General features: G+C 45.8%; 1 protein-coding gene and 1 long non-coding RNA gene across 6 annotated transcripts; one reads left to right on the top strand and one right to left on the bottom strand.

Annotated features, from left to right (window-relative positions):
• Window positions 1–613: 613 nt before the first annotated feature.
• On the bottom strand, window positions 614–4,697 carry LOC124850990. Of its 5 annotated transcripts, none has more exons than XR_007032104.1 (5): window positions 3,907–4,697; window positions 2,132–2,195; window positions 1,811–1,875; window positions 1,213–1,527; window positions 614–1,102 (listed from the first exon to the last, which is right to left on the bottom strand). It is a non-coding gene; the product is annotated as an uncharacterized LOC124850990 (long non-coding RNA). The 5 variants fall into 5 exon arrangements; XR_007032106.1 differs by having other exon boundaries at window positions 1,213–1,518; XR_007032102.1 differs by lacking the exon at window positions 1,811–1,875.
• On the top strand, window positions 879–19,430 carry itga4 (integrin alpha 4). Its single transcript, XM_047337184.1, has 28 exons — window positions 879–1,078; window positions 1,352–1,470; window positions 2,121–2,221; window positions 3,407–3,539; window positions 4,306–4,373; window positions 4,693–4,825; window positions 5,639–5,724; window positions 5,919–5,981; window positions 6,069–6,209; window positions 6,370–6,478; window positions 7,435–7,529; window positions 7,832–7,922; window positions 8,033–8,078; window positions 8,362–8,516; window positions 8,640–8,794; window positions 8,899–9,048; window positions 9,874–9,950; window positions 10,776–10,917; window positions 11,162–11,263; window positions 11,581–11,657; window positions 11,768–11,857; window positions 15,374–15,461; window positions 15,847–15,954; window positions 16,865–16,990; window positions 17,493–17,618; window positions 17,814–17,912; window positions 18,315–18,434; window positions 18,794–19,430. Exons 1-28 carry the CDS (start codon window positions 879–881, stop codon window positions 18,893–18,895), a joined length of 3,102 nt encoding a protein of 1,033 aa, XP_047193140.1. The 3' UTR covers window positions 18,896–19,430.
• Window positions 19,431–19,952: the final 522 nt, after the last annotated feature.

The following is a 19,952-nucleotide window of genomic DNA, read 5'->3' as shown; positions in this document are numbered from 1 at the left end:
CCAGCCGCTGCTGACGCGGCCTCTGCTCGGGGGGAACCACGGTCGGACCCGGGCCCCTGCTGTGTGCACGGTACAGTCAACTGACGGTCGCTCGACCGCTCGAGAAGCTGGTGGATAGAAGAACACAGAGAGGAATGTGTTCTCAGTCCTCTTCACCCTTTTCTGTGCTGTTGGTCAGATTCATTGAAACTGATCCTTAATCTGTACAAAAAAAAAAAAAATGATTTGCCATCAGATTTACACTAACTGAAATGTTAAGGGATTTTTTCTTCTTCTCTCTTAACAGGGCCGTACCTGAAAGTAAGGGGGCCCTGGGGGCACGTTTAGTCAGCGGCCCCCCTCTAAATTAATCTGTCTGATTCCACATCAAACATTACTCAAAAGAGAAGAGTTGCTGCTTTTCTTTCATTTTAACTGAATTTTCTTTTTTTTTACTTTGTCAAACAAAACAAGACGTGTGATGATGTTACCCTCAGTTTTAAAAGAATTATACTAAACAGAATATATCGAAGCTGAATGAATGAATTAATATACGAGTTCAGAATTAGACATGTCTTTTTTAAAAAAAGTATAATATTAGTTTGACAGTTATTGTTAAAAGAAGTGGTCGGTCTCTTGACAACCCTTTATTCTCTAACAGATAATATCCATAACTCACAGTTGAATATTTGAGGAGTATTATGTTATGACATTAATACCAGATGTGGCCACCCTGAGCTAAGCTAACTGGTCGACTAAGCTGTTGGTTTGAACAGTCAACCGGCGTTTGTAAAGACGGAAACGTCGGCAGCTGATGATTCTTATGACTTTGGCGGGATGTGGAGCTCTGAGTGTGGATCCTTGTGTCTCTCCAGTGTCCCGCAGCTCGTCCTCCCGTCATGTATCCCTCGGCGGTCGGTGTGTGCGCGCGCTGCAGCCTGCTCCTGGTGCTGGTTCAGGTCCTCGTCCAGCTCCTGGTGCTGGTCTGTCCCGTGGCAGGATACAGTCTGGACCAGGACCACAGTCTGGAGTTCAGCGGGCCCCCCTCCTCCATGTTCGGATACTCAGTCCTGCTGCATCGCCACAAATCTCACAAATGGTCCGGACCTTGACACTATTGATCCTGTGTTGAGCGATTATTGGATTATTGAAACTTTTTAGTATAGTAGCAGTGTGTGTATGTGTGTTTATGTGTTCGGTGTGTGTGTCTGTGTGTGTGTGCATGCTAATTACCCAGTTCATTTCAGAAACAGAAGCTCATTGATGCTTCACACACAGATGCCATTCAGACACAGAACAGGCCGATCTAATCTAACCCTCTCTCTCTCTCTCTCTCTCTCTCTCTCTCTCTCTCTCTCTCTCTCTCTCTCAGGTTGGTGGTCGGAGCTCCGGTAGCGAACTCGTCCTCCAATCCGTCCGTTCGGGCCCCGGGAGCCATTTTCCGCTGCGACATCACTGCGGAGTCGCAGCACTGCCAACCCATTCGTGCTAGTGCGTTTTTTTCTATCGGTGTTGTTGTTAAAATCTTTTCTCCAGCATCTGAAAGTTCTTTGTGGAAAAAGAAGAAAAGAAAAAGAAGGGTGACGTCATCAGGCGGTGCGCCTGGATGCCAAACACATACATATAAGTGCACATTCCTGGTAGATTACTTTGTCGTAATGACCACAGATACAATGATCTCCACCTTTATAACTATGCAGGGGGGGAATCTCCTGCGTCACTGTATTACTAACAGTTGTTATAGCTTAGCTGAGGTGTATCATAAAAAAAGCAAAATAGTCAGTAATAATATTGCAATGGGAACAGATTTAGCAAATGAATCATGGCGTACATGAAGCACGTGACCTAATCCTTCCACTGAAGAGGTGGAAAATAGCGGCAGCCAAAACGACAGATCTGTGTGGAGCAAAGATGAGATCGTAACATTCCTAAAATGAATACATGGAACAAACAGATATTTTCATATCCTGAGCACCACCGGTATCGTCTCGCTCGTGAGATTTGCCCGCGAGGACTCAGCTGGTCACTTTAAAAAGTAGAGCGCCTCTGAATTACCTGTCGAGGCTGCGTGTGTGAGAGTACAGTGAATTCATTTGTGTGTGTGTGTGTGTGTGTGTGTGTGTGTGTGTGTGTGTGTGCAGATGTGTCGTACTGCGGGAAGACGTGTGAAGGAGAAAGTGATCACCAGTGGCTGGGAGTCAGTCTGTCCAGACAACCTGGAGACAAGGGAGGACACATCATGGTAACACACTCACACTTTCTCTTTCCCTCTCGCTCACACACACACACACACACACACACACACACACACCTCCATTGAAATGCATGAACACATCAGGGTGACAGAGGTGCCACAGGCGAACAGCGGGGGCCCTTTGCGTTTCCTGTTGCATGTGTATGACAATGAACTGTCATAAACACATTGGCTGCAAAGGCTTCTCGACAGCTCAAGGTTAATACACAGACAGAGTACGTGTTTTCCTTTTGTCACCTTCTTACGAACTGGGTCATAAATTTGGCAATTGAAAAAGGATTATGCTTTTTCAATTTTTCCCCTTTCCAGTTTTTTTTTGTGTATGTCAAAGGTCTGCAAAGAATTTGACTTTAATTTGAAAAGATACAATTTAAGAAATAAAAAATAAAAAACTACACGATCACGACCCACATGTACCGACCATACACGCAGGCACAAAATCATGAGTAAAGGATTATTTTTAACTTTAGTACGTAGACGAAGCAGCGTGACTTCAAGTGGAGTTCATTCTGCTGTTCTGTGTCACAGCTCTGTGTCCCAGTGCGGGACGAGCAGCACTCGGGGTTTGGTTCATCTTACATTGCAAACAGCAGACAAGCGCACTCTGTAGAGCAACTTGTAATGACACCCAAACTAACACGGCAGTCGACCACTGTGACGGGACACACCAAAGCCTTGAGGCGCGAGACGCTGTTTATATTTTCTTAGTAAGCAAGAAAGTAAAGTTGTAATTACATCAGTGAGAAAGCTTTCGAGAGAACTGAGAACTTCCTCTCAATACTTTGCATATACTCTCCTTATTGGTCCAGTCATGTGCGAATGAAGCCAATTAAAGAGACCTTTTTTCACGTAACATGGAGCCTCACAGGCATCGCCATGAAGATTTCCATGTCGGAGCGGAGCTTTCAATTTACTGACCGGGCAAAATCTTCTAACGCCATCGACTGTTTTTCCCGCTGTGATCGTCTCTAATACGCAGCGAGTGACAGAGAAATGACTGCACAACAGGGCTGATAGGAAGTTCAACACAAAGGGTTTCTGTCACAGTGTCATGGGAATAACAGCCTTGCTGCTAACTTGTGATTGTGTTATTGACTGTAATGAGTCCAATGTCACATGCTGCGTGCGTGCGTGCGTGTGTGTGTGTGTGTGTGTGTGTGTGTGTGCGTTCAGGCGTGCGCTCACCGCTGGAAGAACGTCTTCTACTCAAAGAAGGACAGTCAGAACAACAAGCTGCCTAACGGAGTCTGTTATCGCTACGGCAGCGACCTGAGGCAGGGCCAGCACATCATCCCCTGCTACAGAGGTACACACACACGTCAGGGAGCGATGCTGAGCAGGTCTCGTACAATAACATCAATGTGAGATAGCGGCAAACTCTGATTTCTTTTTGGCCACTCGGGGACTGTGTCAACAACGTGTGGCCATACCATTAACACACTGCATGAGTTAAGTTAATATCAGTCAAATATTCACCTTATTTTACCTCGGTTTTTGGTCTCTACCACTTGCTGACTGTCACTAACTGTGGGTGTGTTCTGCCTCGTGCTGGTAAGAGAGTGCACTGTGGTTTTGTTTGGAGATTATTCACTGTACACCGCTGCCTACTGTACCACATCTGAACACAGTGTTCTGTGAGCAGTGAGAGTGAAACAGGAAAGGTAAACACTCACCTGAAACTCAGTATGTCTGCGGAGCTCTGTAAAGTCAGATTCAGGTGATAATCCTCTGCGGCTTCATACGAGCCGCATTGACTTTGTGAATTTGCTTCTTCACTGTCACTTGATTAATTGTAAGTAAAAAAAAAATACTGATCATAGACACTTCAAACAACGTCTCTCACACACTTTCTGCACGACTGCGGGAACAGAGAGCTCTCTGCAGTTGAATTTTGAAAAGTGAGGATATTCTCAAATTTACAAATTCTAGATTGCGTCTAGTTCTCACTTGTGCGAGTGAAAGCAGCACTTGTTCAGCTGCAGGAGGAAATCATCTGTGTCTTATCTCGGTATTTGTTTGTGAGCCTTCGCCTCTCAACACGTCTGTTTGTCTCCGTCTCTCGTCCGTCGCAGACCACCAGAGGAAGTTCGGTGAGGACTACGGGTCATGTCAGGCCGGCATTTCGAATTTCCTGACCGAGGTCAGTAGCACACACGCACGGTCAACGGGCTATTTTAAAATGCTGTTTGTCTTCTCCGATTTCGGCGGACTGATTGTGCAGTCCACAGAGGCCTTGTCCCCTTTTTCTTGTTCCTCCTACTGCTGTCGAGATGTAAACGTTACTCCTCACCGCTTTAGAAAAGAAGAACAAGCCCTGTCAGTTTCCTGTGTGAGCTCACAACTTCAATTTTAATGCAACCGACGTTACGTAACTTTGGTTCGGTGATATTAAGATATGGAGTTAGAGACGTATGGTAGATCATATCACAGAGACTCTGAATGCTGCCTATCTGTCACAGGATCTGATCATCATGGGGGCTCCGGGGACGTCTTATTGGACGGGTTCGGTCCTGGTCTTCAACACGACCAGTCGAGGGATGTCAGTGTACCTCGATGATGAAGCTGGTGCAGTCAGCTTCGGAAGCTACCTGGGTAAATGACACCTGCTACCATCCCACCAATACACCGCTGTACAGTGTCTGTCGGACGGGAGGTCTGGCACGAGAGGAAGAAATACAGACAGTGGTGTTTCTCCTCTGACATACTGCACCACTGAAATGCTCTAAAACTTTTTATTTTGTCAAATGTTACTTGGCGAATGCTGCAGAAAAATCCTGCGTATAAAAAGAAGCAGGCCTATTATGAAACACAAACTGTGTATTTATTATATATCGCCATGAAACCATCAACCTCTCAGTATCTGTACTGAACAACACAAACAGGAAGCCGAGCAGAGAGCTGTGATGTTCTTCAGCTGAAGGCGTGTTCGTGTTTTACACGTGTTCCTGCAGAAGTTGAACTCAACAAAAAAGATCAACCGAAAGAAATGGCTTAGGTGTGAACACGTGAGAGCTGTGGTTGTGTTTTCTGTCATACCACATTGCACACACTTTCATTCATTTCCTGGAAACGTCCCTCGGTCATAACCATAACAACTGACGCAGATCACACAGGCCAACTGTATTGAAATACTTATGCTTTTACATTTGGCAACATGATGTATATAAGCTCATCACATCTCTTATGTTAACTCTCAATATGAAAAGTGACTAGTTGCGGCAGCTGTTTAATAAAAGTCTTGATGTGAAAAGTACAGAACAATATTTCTCTCTCTGAATTGTAGTAGAGTAGAAGTAGAATTAAGTACAAGTACCTTGAAATGTACTTCAATAAATGCACTCAATTACTTTTTTTGACCACCGATGAAGTCTGACTATGCAACAACTGTGTCCTGCTGCTGCTCAGGTTACTCTGTTGGAGCCGGTCACTTCCTGAGCCCTGTTACATCGGAGGTGGTGGGCGGAGCTCCGCAATACAACCAGAGAGGGAAGGTAGGACCCCGGTTTACCTGTGTGTCTGTTCACTGACCACTTTGAGTTGTAGACATTTGTGCAACATCAAGACTCCTCTCTACCCCTTGTTGGTTGTGATTAAAGTTGTTGTCCAGTTTGTTTTGATATCTTTTGTAGTGTACTTGTCACAATGGAGGTTTGATTGTGTGTGTCTGTGTCTCGGTGATGTGCAGGTCTTCATCTTCACCCTCGACAGCAATTTGCTTCGGGTCGTTTCTGAAGTGTCCGGAAATCAGGTAGGTAGCCACTTGGCCTCAGCATCCTCCATTCAAACAGTGGATCACTTAGCAGTTACTGTACCGCGTGTGTGTTTGTGTGTGTAGCTGGGATCTTACTTTGGCTCCAGTTTGTGTGCGGTGGATCTGAACGCTGATGGTCTGTCGGATCTGCTGGTCGGTGCACCCTTGACAACGGGCGCCGTCCGGGAGGAGGGAAGAGTCCACGTGTACATCAACCAGGGGCAGGTGAGCGCGCGCACACACACACACACACACACACACACACACACACACACAAACCCAGAACGCAGAGACTGAGGCAGATAAATCGAGCTGATCCTTCATTAATGTTATTTACAATGTCATCGTGTCATTTGTGTTCTCTCACGAACTGACCGTGTCTCAGGCCAAACTGTTGGAGGCGGAGTTTCAGCTGACTGGCAGCGACGCCTACGCCGCCCGGTTCGGGGAGACCATCGCTGACCTGGGAGACCTGGATGACGATGGCTACCATGGTAACAATCATTCAACCATTACTATTGCTTGTGCTAACAATACTGCAAATACTACTTTTTTTTCATGTTGATACGACCACTATTACTGCAACTATATTTTGTACCACTGCAAATGTAAATACTATGACTTCACGACAGTACTATCTCATTAAGGGTGCAGAACCCACCCAACACCAACAGTATAGCTGCCACATTACGATAACTAAGAGACGTGACTCTGGCTTTAATACAACGCCCTCACACACACAAACAGACCCCTCAACCTCTGTGTGTGTGTGTGTGTGTGTGTGTGTGGGGGGGGGGGGGGGGTGCTGCTGCTGCGAGGGGTGGAATGTGTTATTAAGTTCATTAAAAATGTAATGACAAACTCTTTCTGCTCCTTAACTGAACCCCCCGAACCTGCCTTCTAATCTGCCACAGTAAGATAAAAGAGTGTGTGTGTGTGTGTGTGTGTGTGTGTGTGTGTGTTTGTGTGTGTATGTGTGTGTGTGTGTTCCAGTAGCTCACCCTTTGTAAAAAAAAAAAAATAATAAAAAAAAAGTAAAAGAGATTTAGTTTCAGAACTTCAAAGGATTCAGGTTAAATATTAAGGACCATTCTGGGGTTTTCCCATGTTTATGTACGAGTCCTGACCACCTTCATCCTGCTGAACAATATCCAACAGGGCAGTTTGTAAAACGTATTAAAAAAAAAGAGCTTGAGGTAACACCTGAAGCTAGTTGATCTGTATCAAAGGGTAAAAAGTGTGCTTTTACAAAAAATTTACAATTGCTCTCAAAATGATTTATCTTCTACAGCAAGTTTCAAGTCTGTGACAGTTTCAGTGATGAAGGAACTAATGGCCCACTGGAAGGAAGGAAATCCATTTGTAGATGAAAGGTTGAGGTTGGGTTTGTGGGATGGTGGAGACGTCGAGAGTCCTCACAAGTAATATTTACATCTGTGCTCGTCTGTAGATGTGGCGGTCGGTGCACCACAGGAAGACGACCTGAAAGGAGCCGTCTACATCTATAACGGAAGGAAGGACGGCATCTCACCATCTCCATCCCAGGTACAAACACCGACACTGACATGGAAGACCTGTGATGTTAGGTCATATCATGTAGTTAGCAAAATAGTTGCTGATTGTTGTTTTTTCTGATAATTGATCAATGAAATTAGCATGAGGACAAAAGTATTTATTCCTTCTGAAATATACTGGAGTAGAAACATAAAGTACTATGAAATGTACTTTAACAAAGTATAGATACATCAAGTTAAGTACTGTACTTGAGTAAATGTACTTAGTTGCACTGCACCATTAGTTCTGTAATTTCCAAAATATTGTATGTGTGTGTGTGTGTGTGTCTTCAGAGAATCACCGGATCCACCTTGGGTCGCGACCTCAGGATGTTCGGCCAGTCGCTCAGCTCTGGCATTGACATCGACGATAACGGCTACCAGGGTAAGCGCCACTGTCACCACAATCACTTCCTGGGTCACAACTTTCAACTTATTGTACATTTATGTGCACATTAGATCTGTTTTAAACCGGTTTGACCTCTGTCTCTGCAGATGTGGCGGTCGGTGCGTTCCTCTCGGACGCAGCTGTGGTTCTCAGGTAAAACTGCACAGCGCCCGGAAATGTAGTGTAATTCTGTCTGCCTTCATGGAGATTTAAAGGGAGAACATGTTCTTACGTTTGTCTAGTCACGAAGGAGACTATTCCACAGAGGAAGCAGGATATTAATGTTTCATGCCTCTAATAAGATTCACATTGACAAACAATAAAATCCATCTACTGTTCTAACTCCTATAAGAAAACCGTCAACATCATATGACCGAGTTTCATTGCAGTCCACGATGCCTTTAGAATTCCTCTGAACGTGTCGCGTTTGCTGCAGGACCCGTCCCGTGATTAAGGTGAAGGCGTCTCTGGCTCTGCCTGAGCAGATTGACCAGCGGGTGGCGCTGTGCAGTGAACACAAGACGCCAACGGTCTGCCTCAACGTCACCGTCTGTTTCAGTGTCTGGTCCAGACAGTTCCGAGGAGCCATAGGTACAGTAGACCTGAATGGCATGATTTTCCCAGTGCAGCTCTATGTATATGACTTCAACATGTGATTAATAATGATTTACCTACTGATATTTCAAATAGTTTTTCTTCTCCTCCTCTCTCCAGATCTTCAGTATAATTTGACCTCTGACCTCCTCCATAAACCGTCCTTCCCTCATCGTTTCTATTTCCATGGTAACGGGTCGTCCAACAGCACAAGGGGGCAAGTGAGGGCGCGACATGGCCAGCTCGCTTGTACGACACACGTGGCTTACCAAAGGGTATCACACCCACTCGCAAAAACACACACAAAAATTGAATTTAATATTGGCCTAATACCGTGTTAATGATCTTCCACCTGTTTGTTTGTTTCGTACTCCCACAGAAAGACGTGAGGGACATTTTTACCCCAGTCCAGTTTGAAGTTTCTTACAGCCTCAGAGAATCAAACCACAGAGCCTCTTCCAAAACCTTCCCTCCGTTGAAACCCATTCTGCAGCAGAGTGCTGGACACCAGAACACTATCACCAACCAGGTACCGACCGGTACCAGTGACACCAACCAGCTATTAACACTAAACCAACCCCGCGAATATCCGCCTGTTCTTTTCCAGGCTAGGATGGTAAATGACGTCGGGAGAGTCTCAACGCTATTTGGCTTTCGCGGCATCGTGTCACGCGGATATTTTTGCTCGAGTTCAAATATGTCAACTCGAGTGAGTGAAGCTAATGACCCAAGTTTCACGTCTTATCTCCGTCTGGCGCGAATGGCGCGGAATACGTGTCCACTTGCGTCTTCGCCTTGACTTTGTATTAAATCTCACCGCGCAAAAACTTGACTTCGGATCGGTGTGAACGCACCATTAGGCTAGAGTTTTTTGCAGTGGGGTCCAAAAGGGACCCCACCTTTGGACCCCACTGTATATTTTACTACTTTACTGGCATGTACAACTACTGTACAGAGCTGTTTGTGTGGTGCTCCAGTGTGAAACCTGTCTATCACCCGAGTGACCTTTTGTTTTCCCAGGGAAGGAAACGTCTAATCACATATCAGCGCCCCCCCCCCCCCAACACACACACACACACACACACACAATAATCCAGACTTCCTGCTAATCCAGATGTGTTTACAGCTGCAGCACATTAACCGTCATTAGTCAACTCATCCTGTGTCGCCGTCACGTCTCACTGACTCATAAAAAGCAGAGTGGAAAGAGTTGACGTGTAGGAATGTACAGCTCGAGTTAGTCATCGGGACGCGAGACTGAGGTCAGGGGTCAGAGGAGTCGCCTGTAAAATAATCCTTATCATTATCGATGTCATTACAAGTCATTCTTTTTTTGTCTCTTTCTCTCCGTCAGACTCAGTTTGCTCGCTCCTGTTCTCTGGTGAACTGCTCGACCAACATGCAGCTGTCGGCTGAGCTGGTGCTGCCACAGTAAGAAAACCACCGTGCACACACACACACACACACACACACACACACGCAGAGCAGGGAGTTGTGTGTGTGATTCACAAAGAAAATACATAAGAGAGGATAAGTTTGAAACAGGATCAGTAATGCATTCAATTAACTCAGCTAGGACATTATGATGACTTCGGCCTTAAATCGTGCAAATAATGCAGGAGGAGCCTCTCCAGTTCTCTAAAAATACCACACAACAAGAAGGTTATTGCCCTCACACGGGCTAACACATGATGCTTATTAGCTGCTGGCTAATTCAAGAGGGTTTATTAAGATACAGCATCAGTCAGCAGCAGACGCTCTTGGCCCGAGCTCGCCCATGCTGTGGTGTTGTGCGCTCTCAAAACACTCACATATGCCTGGTGGCAGATATTCCTGGCCAGGGACGTTTGCCTCAGATTGTGTGATGGGATTGGTAGAGCCCGACTGATAAGGATTTTTTTGGGCCTATGCAGATATAGAGGTTGTTATATATATATATATATATGTAATATATATATTCCCCCAAAAAATTGCCAATGATTTCTTCTTATAAAAGTGCAACCAAATGAATAGAAGTTGAATCAAGACAATAAACTACTTTTTAACGTAGCATTCCAACAGCTTTTCTGCAATTCTGTAAAATAAACGCATTAAAGAGTCTTATTTTCTTATCAGGGTAAAATCTCTATGCCAAGTTTAAAAACTGTCTCTGTATCCAGGCTGTGTGTCATTTGTCGTCAGTCGTGAGCAGCTGTATTTTCCTGTCCGCTGCTTGTGACGGGAACATCAGTGTTGTTGTTTTTGTCTGCCCCTCAGTCAGCAGCAGTACTTTGCTCTCGGCTCTGGACAGACCATCGTTTTGAAAACCTCCGTGGTGAACTCCGGAGACGACGCCTTCCTGCCGCGTCTGACGCTGCATTTCCCGAACAACATCCACTACATTAAAGTGCTGCAGAACGTGAGTTTACCTCATGCTTGATTGGCCATCTAGGGGAAATGGACTTAAAAGTAATAATCTTTAAGATTTCAAACCTGGTTGATGCATTAGAATTGAGGGTCTAATGGCTGACTGTCATGTGTAAAATGTGTGATTTGTGCAATTTGGCACATTTCAGACACAAGATTTGATTTCATAACTTATAACAACATAGATGACTAATAGATAAATAAATAACAGACTGTGTGTATGTGTGTGTGCGCAGCAGGACAACCTGGTCAGTTGTGACGTCACACAGGAGACCAACAGTACGATGGTGGTCGTTGACTGCAGCGTCACCAGCCTCCTGCTGCCGGCCGACGCCCAGGTAGGACTCGGCCAATCGCACAGCATCTGCAGCCGCGCGAGCCACCGCGTGTCAGACACGTTCGCCATATTAGGCTGGACAGTTTACATTTGCTGTACTTTCTGTTCTCGAGCTTTTGTCTCGTCAGCAGATATTTACTGTTGTGTGAATATTGTGCAAGTGTTGAATTACAGAGCAGCAGTTCTCAAGTGCAATTTATATGAATATGAACTCAATAATTGAACAGACGAAGATGAAAAAGAACATTCATTTACATCCTGCTGATTTCAGTCATTAAAGCGGAGATATAAAGAAAATGTAAACTTGTTTCCCTGTAGCTGAATATCAACTTCCTATTGGACGTGAACCAGAACAGCACGCCTGGTGATATCAACATCCATGTCAACACCAGCAGGTGAGAACACATCCCCTCCCTAAAATTGGGAAGTCACATTCAGTTTGTGAGTCGTCACAGCTCAGAGACACGATTCAATCATGTATCATGTATCAACGTTTTCTCCTCAGTGATAACTATGAGCGAGGCGAGTATCTCCATGACAACTCCAAGAGTCTCCTCCTTCCTCTTAAATATGGAGTCAACATCAACATCCACGGGTGAGTCAGCACACATAACTACTACTCTGCCAAAATTGTATTAATAATTATTACAACGATTGATAATATTCTTTATTCTATGGTGCACATTAAAAAAAAGCGTTCTAGAAGCAGGCGTTCTAGAGGCAGAAGTGTTCTAGAAGCAGAAGCGTTCTAGAGGCAGAAGCGTTCTAGAGGCAGACGCGTTCTAGAAGCAGGCGTTCTAGAAGCAGGCGTTCTAGAAGCAGGCGCGTTCTAGAAGCAGAAGCGTTCTAGAAGCAGAAGCGTTCTAGAAGCAGAAGTGTTCTAGAGGCAGAAGCGTTCTAGAAGCAGGCGTTCTAGAAGCAAGCATTCTAGAGGCAGAAGCATCCTAGAGGCAGAAGCGTTCTAGAGGCAGAAGCATTCTAGAAGCAGAAGTGTTCTAGAGGCAGAAGCGTTCTAGAAGCAGGCATTCTAGAAGCAGGCATTCTAGAGGCAGAAGCGTTCTAGAGGCAGAAGCATTCTAGAGGCAGAAGCGTTCTAGAAGCAGACGTTCTAGAGGCAGAAGCGTTCTAGAGGCAGAAGCATTCTAGAAGCAGAAGCGTTCTAGAAGCAGGCGTTCTAGAGGCAGAAGTGTTCTAGAAGCAGAAGCGTTCTAGAGGCAGAAGCGTTCTAGAGGCAGACGCGTTCTAGAAGCAGGCGTTCTAGAAGCAGGCGCGTTCTAGAAGCAGAAGCGTTCTGGAGGCAGAAGCATTCTAGAAGCAGAAGCGTTCTAGAAGCAGAAGTGTTCTAGAAGCAGAAGCGTTCTAGAAGCAGAAGTGTTCTAGAGGCAGAAGCGTTCTAGAAGCAGGCGTTCTAGAAGCAAGCGTTCTAGAGGCAGAAGCGTTCTAGAGGCAGAAGCGTTCTAGAGGCAGAAGCATTCTAGAAGCAGAAGTGTTCTAGAGGCAGAAGCGTTCTAGAAGCAAACATTCTAGAAGCAGGCGTTCTAGAGGCAGAAGCGTTCTAGAGGCAGAAGCATTCTAGAGGCAGAAGCGTTCTAGAAGCAGAAGCGTTCTAGAGGCAGAAGCGTTCTAGAGGCAGGCGTTCTAGAGGCAGAAGCGTTCTAGAAGCAGGTGTTCTAGAGGCAGAAGCGTTCTAGAAGCAGAAGCGTTCTAGAAGCAGGCGTTCTAGAAGCAGGCGTTCTAGAAGCAGAAGCGTTCTAGAGGCAGAAGCGTTCTAGAAGCAGGCGTTCTAGAGGCAGAAGCGTTCTAGAGGCAGAAGCATTCTAGAAGCAGAAGCGTTCTAGAAGCAGAAGTGTTCTAGAGGCAGAAGCGTTCTAGAAGCAGGCGTTCTAGAAGCAGAAGCGTTCTAGAGGCAGAAGCAGTCTAGAATCAGGCGTTCTAGAAGCAGAAGCGTTCTAGAGGCAGAAGCGTTCTAGAAGCAGAAGCGTTCTAGAAGCAGAAGCGTTCTAGAAGCAGGCGTTCTAGAGGCAGAAGTGTTCTAGAGGCAGAAGCGTTCTAGAAGCAGGCGTTCTAGAGGCAGAAGCGTTCTAGAGGCAGAAGCATTCTAGAAGCAGAAGCGTTCTAGAAGCAGGCGTTCTAGAGGCAGAAGCGTTCTAGAGGCAGAAGCATTCTAGAAGCAGAAGCGTTCTAGAAGCAGGCGTTCTAGAGGCAGAAGCGTTCTAGAAGCAGGCCTTCTAGAGGCAGAAGCGTTCTAGAAGCAGGCCTTCTAGAAGCAGAAGCGTTCTAGAAGCAGAAGCGTTCTAGAAGCAGGCGTTCTAGAGGCAGAAGCGTTCTAGAGGCAGAAACGTTCTAGAAGCAGGCGTTCTAGAGGCAGAAGCGTTCTAGAGGCAGAAGCATTCTAGAAGCAGAAGCGTTCTAGAAGCAGGCGTTCTAGAGGCAGAAGCGTTCTAGAAGCAGGTGTTCTAGAGGCAGAAGCGTTCTAGAGGCAGAAGTGTTCTAGAGGCAGAAGCGTTCTAGAAGCAGGCCTTCTAGAGGCAGAAGCATTCTAGAAGCAGAAGCGTTCTAGAAGCAGAAGTGTTCTAGAGGCAGAAGCGTTCTAGAAGCAGGCGTTCTAGAAGCAGAAGCGTTCTAGAGGCAGAAGCAGTCTAGAATCAGGCGTTCTAGAAGCAGAAGCGTTCTAGAGGCAGAAGCGTTCTAGAAGCAGAAGCGTTCTAGAAGCAGAAGCGTTCTAGAAGCAGGCGTTCTAGAGGCAGAAGTGTTCTAGAGGCAGAAGCGTTCTAGAAGCAGGCGTTCTAGAGGCAGAAGCGTTCTAGAGGCAGAAGCATTCTAGAAGCAGAAGCGTTCTAGAAGCAGGCGTTCTAGAGGCAGAAGCGTTCTAGAGGCAGAAGCATTCTAGAGGCAGAAGCGTTCTAGAAGCAGGCCTTCTAGAGGCAGAAGCATTCTAGAGGCAGAAGCGTCCTAGAGGCAGAAGCGTTCTAGAAGCAGGCGTTCTAGAAGCAGGCGTTCTAGAAGCAGAAGCGTTCTAGAGGCAGAAGCGTTCTAGAATCAGGCGTTCTAGAGGCAGAAGCGTTCTAGAGGCAGAAGCGTTCTAGAAGCAGAAGCGTTCTAGAAGCAGAAGTGTTCTAGAGGCAGAAGCGTTCTAGAAGTAGGCGTTCTAGAAGCAGAAGCGTTCTAGAGGCAGAAGCGGTCTAGAATCAGGCGTTCTAGAAGCAGAAGCGTTCTAGAGGCAGAAGCGTTCTAGAAGCAGAAGCGTTCTAGAAGCAGAAGCATTCTAGAAGCAGGCGTTCTAGAGGCAGAAGTGTTCTAGAGGCAGAAGCGTTCTAGAAGCAGGCGTTCTAGAGGCAGAAGCGTTCTAGAGGCAGAAGCATTCTAGAAGCAGAAGCGTTCTAGAAGCAGGCGTTCTAGAGGCAGAAGCGTTCTAGAGGCAGAAGCGTTCTAGAGGCAGAAGCGTTCTAGAGGCAGAAGCATTCTAGAAGCAGGCGTTCTAGAGGCAGAAGCGTTCTAGAGGCAGAAGCATTCTAGAAGCAGAAGCGTTCTAGAAGCAGGCGTTCTAGAGGCAGAAGCGTTCTAGAAGCAGGCCTTCTAGAGGCAGAAGCGTTCTAGAAGCAGGCCTTCTAGAAGCAGAAGCGTTCTAGAAGCAGAAGCGTTCTAGAAGCAGGCGTTCTAGAGGCAGAAGCGTTCTAGAGGCAGAAACGTTCTAGAAGCAGGCGTTCTAGAGGCAGAAGCGTTCTAGAGGCAGAAGCATTCTAGAAGCAGAAGCGTTCTAGAAGCAGGCGTTCTAGAGGCAGAAGCGTTCTAGAAGCAGGCCTTCTAGAGGCAGAAGCGTTCTAGAGGCAGAAGCATTCTAGAGGAAATTCTGAGATGGTGACAGCCCTAATCCAGATATTATTTGCGGAGAAAACAACAAAAATTCCTCATCTCCTTTTACGCAGATCCGCATCAACGTTTATTAGATTCTCCTCCGGCCCGAGCCCCATCCATTCACCAAGCTCGGCACAAAATGATTTCAAAGATGTTGGACACGTTGTCCGGTTAAGGCTGGAGATGCAGGTGGACACAGAAACTCTGCTGAGTCGGTCCTGTTTGACTTCATGTCTGTCTGATTGTCTGCTTACAGTTTTGTGAATCCCACCTCTTTCGTGTTCGGAGATGAAGACCTGACTCCGGTTAACTGCTACACTGAAACATTCAACTACACGTACAAGGTAAACGTCAGTCTGCTTCCGATGCGTTCAGGCAAAGCACAAACAGTCAGTTCTAAACACAACTCATATGACACATTTTCAGTTTCAGCGTTACTTAAACTCTTAGAAGATATTAACATTTCCACTGTTCGTCACTAGTGAACTTTTACAACAGAAACAGAAAGACACTTAATTTCCCCAGAACTTGCCTGAGCATCCTCACAATTTGAGGTTTTCTGCTGTTAAAAAGCAATTCTGTGATAATTGTCTGTACATTCTTGTGTACATTGCAAACAAGAACAGCTAATAGTTAACTCATTATGCTTTAACTGCTTTTAACAAATATCATCTAAAAAAGTTATGTATTTCCTGCTCTATACTGATCTCTTATTCTGTCTGTGTGCAGGTGTTAAACTCCGGTCCCAGCAGGTCTCTAGACACCGTGGTTGAGATTGTGCTACCGAAGATCCTCACACCGTACCGACACAGGCTGCTGCAGGTGATCGACTTGCAGGTATGAGGCACCAGCAGTTCAGGTTTTTGCCTTTGACGCTTTGCCGCCAACCTCATCGGTCACTGGAGCCAGAGAATTTGGGTAACGCTGGCTTGAACCTGAGGTGGGACAAGCAGCCAGCAGAAACCATGGCTGAGTGCGATCGGTTGAGTCACCTGTAACAGTTTACCATCAAGGCTATCGCGGCCCTGAATACCCCTTCAAAGGTTTTAATGTCATCTTCATGGAACAGTTGCTCTGAAAGTCTCCACTCAGAGGCACATTAGAAGGAGTGAAACTATCTACTGAGACCTCAAGTCGTTGCAGAACACAATGTTTTGACCCTATCTTTAGAGAGCAGCGGCATTTAGTGAACTTTAAAGGAACTGCCGCTCTCACAAGTCATTAAACCACCGAACTGATTTAGTGAGAACCAACAGTAAATGTCAGGCTTCTCTTTTTGTGCTTTCTCTGAAAAGTATGAATATGTTTTCTTTCTTTTCGCTCAACAAAAGAAGGCGACATTTTGAAATGGCGCTGTACAAAACCGTTGTCTCAATAAAAGTTGCTGGCAAAGAGAAATATTTGAATCAGGAACTAATTCCAAGAATTAATCAAGACCATCAACGCCAACTTTCAGTCCCTGGGAGTTTTGGAATAATCAATGCTTGGTCAGTGCTGCAAAACATTTTGGCGCTGGATACTGAGTCCTGGGTTTCAGAGAGTTCTTAGGGCGTTTTATATGAGACAATGCGTTGGCTCAAACACTCAGCCTGGGGGGTTGCTGATTGGGTAACAGTTGCAGTGTTAGTAATGGTGAACACTCGTGTGCAGCAGCAGTGGTCGAAGTAAGAGTGGACGTACAATAGGAGTTGTGGTAACAGTAGTGAACGTCAGTATTAATCTGTTTATTAATTCTCTCTGTCTGCAGTCGTCTCATGGTGCGTGTTCCATCAGCGACACGACCGTTTCAGTCATCGAGGACTGTGACGTCCCTCAAGCTTCTTTCATCAAACAACTCATCTTCTTCTTCTCCTTCAGCTCCACACGCAGAATGGTATGCACGCACGCACGCGCACGCACACGCACACACACACACTGAACTAGGTCCTTACAAAGATAGAAATACTAGTCATCATAGTCTTTTTAATTAATATCCTCAAAAAAACCCATCATGCAGCGTTAGCCTGAAATGTTGTCAATCGGTTGAATCATATGAAACGGCCAATCAGAGCGCATTCAATTCTGTTGCCATGTGGCTAATGACTTGGTGAGGTTAGGGGTTAAACGTAGTACAATTTTGTAAAATGAATTACATTTTTAGTAACATTTTAGATCTATTCTTTACAACGTAAAAAGTAAAAAACATCTTTACCAGATTTGTTGACGATACATCAGAATCGACAGTAGGACACTTGGTCTGGGGACCATGAATATCTGGTCCACTCAATAGTTCAGTCTGGATCAACCAGCCCTGCTGTCCTTAGAGCCTTAGTGCTGGTGTGTGACGTGTGTTTATCAACGTCAACCCTTTTCTGTGTGTGTGTGTGTGTGTGCAGTTTTGTGGCCGTGGCGATGAGCTGTGTGAGCGGCTGGTGTGTCGCCTCGGGAGCCTGGAGGCAGGAAGAGACGCCACCATCCAACTGGAGACCAGACTGAACCCCACTGTGCTACTGCAAGCTCCGGTAAACGCATATATACTCTCATACATGCGTCCCCCCGAATGACACGTACACACATAATTCATTACACAATCTAGAAATTCAAAAGATAGAATGAACTAGGGAGAAACGGCAGTAGTCAATTCAAACGCCACCAAGGAACGCGATGTCAAACCAGCTCATTTAAGACTCACCCCGCTGTGACGTGTTGTGTCTCAGGGTCGTCACAGTATCATGACGCTGGAGAGCACAGCGACGATCTCGTCCCCCAGAGAAGATCCCCACACCATCCTCGTCCAGAAACATCCTGCAGTACAGGTGAGACGCCTGGCGGCCAATCACGGCCAACGGCCCGACCGATCGAAACAGGTTTCACGGCTCAGCATCACATCTGGAACGAGATCTTCTCACATCTCACACTTGCATCATCATCATATTCAGCGTTTAGTCAACCTAATCATTCGGTTTTTATTGATAGATCAGTCAGTTTTTGCAGAATTTGCATAGTTACTTTTGATCGCACTCATTTACTCAAATATTTTACTTGGAATGGATATTGTTACTTCACAATCTGAGAACTTCTTCCATCTTTAGCAGCCAGAAGATACAGCACACGCATTTGCAGGAGTTGTAAATTAATAAAATATTCCTTCTGCAATGTGCTTTCTGCGGTGTGTTTGTAATAATATTAGATATATTGCATATGTGGTTGTTTCGCAGGTGGTGGTTGAAGCTCTTTTTACCCAGAAGCCCTCGACGACGGTGAAGGTCTTCATCATCGTCGTCAGTTTAGTTCTGGGTCTGATGATCCTGGCCGCTCTCATCTGGTGTCTATGGAAGGTAAATACGATTTTGATAAAATAGAAAAAGGAAAGAATTAACACCTCTGATAAACAAATATCTTGGATTCGCTGACATTTTACGGTTGAAGCTCTCTGACAGAGTTAATCTTTTCAGAAACATTTTTCTAAAAGGATGTATTGAAGATGTTTGGCACACGTCTGCTATTACTGATATTTATATGATGATCGACCAGGCTGACGTTTCAGACAGACTCTCATGTGAAGATGCATGATGGTACTTCTAAACTCCAGTAAACTGCAGTACACTGGCAGAGGAACTACAGTAAATCACAATATAACGTAGTAGGAGCGTCACCTGCTGCATGTGTTGACTGCGCGTCTGTGTTTGTCTCTCAGGCTGGTTTCTTCAAGAGGGAACTCCAGAAGAAGGAGGAGGAGTTCAGGAGACACAGCTGGGACTACGTTCCTAAGAGCAGCGAGCGAGAGAGCGTTTCCTAACCCCAGCTGTCACCTCTGCTCCACCCGTGACCTTCGACCCGTGACGGACATTGGACACCGACGGCCAAAATGAAAACGTGTCCGAACTTGTGTCAGAGGTTTGAAGTCAGACCTGTCTGATGAACACGTCTCAAGTGAACGCCCCCCACCCCCCTGACTGTGAACTTTTAAATTATTTTTGCCTGATGTGCCTCCACAACTACAGAGAAAATCAAAGACTTGGAAAAAGTCTGCAGCTACGTACAGACGGAGGATGAATAAAAAAAAGGGAAGTGAACCTGAACCATTCGAATGTGGACCAGTCAAGTCTCAGGGTTTCCTGGGATAATGATGACGGCCTCCGTTTGGACTCTTACAAGAGGAAATGAACCAAAGGAAGTGACCTTCAACCTCAGGGGATGGAAGCCTGGCCCTCTGATTGGCTCATAGCTCTCTGGGAGGCCTCCCCTTTTTTTTTCTATACAGTATTGTTATTCGGCCGCTGTCCAACACACACACACACACACACACACACACACACACACACACACACACACACACACACACACACACACACACACACACACACACACACACACACACACACACACACACACACACACACACACACACACACACACACACACACACACACACACACACACACACACACACACACACACAACGTCGTCGTCGTCCAGACAGAAGAAGTCGAGCGCCGGCAGCTGGGACAACATGAGTTTGTGTCGAAAACAAACATTATTGAATAAGAGACAGTGGAAAGAGAAGGAAACGCAGGTGAGAGGGAGGAGGGGGAAAAGACATGGAGGACAAGGAGTCGAACTGAGGACACACACTGCATGTGGATGCGTCCCAAACATTTGGCTGTCAAGTCGCCCCTGTGCTGCGTTTTATTGGACAGTGAACAACTTATCTCCTTTTTTGGTCTTTTGTCTTTTGTCTGTTTGCACCCTTGTCTGTTTGTTTGAGTTCCTGGTCACAACAGCATTTAAACTGGTAAAACGTCTCACAATAGGTTGTTTTTGGTCACGTGGGTGATGAGAATCTGTGTTTTTCA

The sequence above is a fragment of the Scophthalmus maximus genome, chromosome 14 (assembly GCF_022379125.1).
Source record: "Scophthalmus maximus strain ysfricsl-2021 chromosome 14, ASM2237912v1, whole genome shotgun sequence".
In the NCBI taxonomy this organism is placed as follows: domain Eukaryota; kingdom Metazoa; phylum Chordata; class Actinopteri; order Pleuronectiformes; family Scophthalmidae; genus Scophthalmus; species Scophthalmus maximus.
Note: the sequence above shows the minus strand (reverse complement) of the source record. Positions and strands in the feature narration are given on the sequence as shown.

Excerpts from the sequence above, each read along its gene's own strand:
- itga4 (XM_047337184.1), top strand. The coding sequence starts at position 879 with ATGTATCCCTCGGCGGTCGGTGTGTGCGCGCGCTGCAGCCTGCTCCTG. Across the intron at positions 16,991-17,492 it reads TCAGCTCCACACGCAGAATG|TTTTGTGGCCGTGGCGATGA; the intron begins GTATGCACGCAC and ends GTGTGTGTGCAG. Across the intron at positions 18,435-18,793 it reads TCATCTGGTGTCTATGGAAG|GCTGGTTTCTTCAAGAGGGA; the intron begins GTAAATACGATT and ends TTTGTCTCTCAG.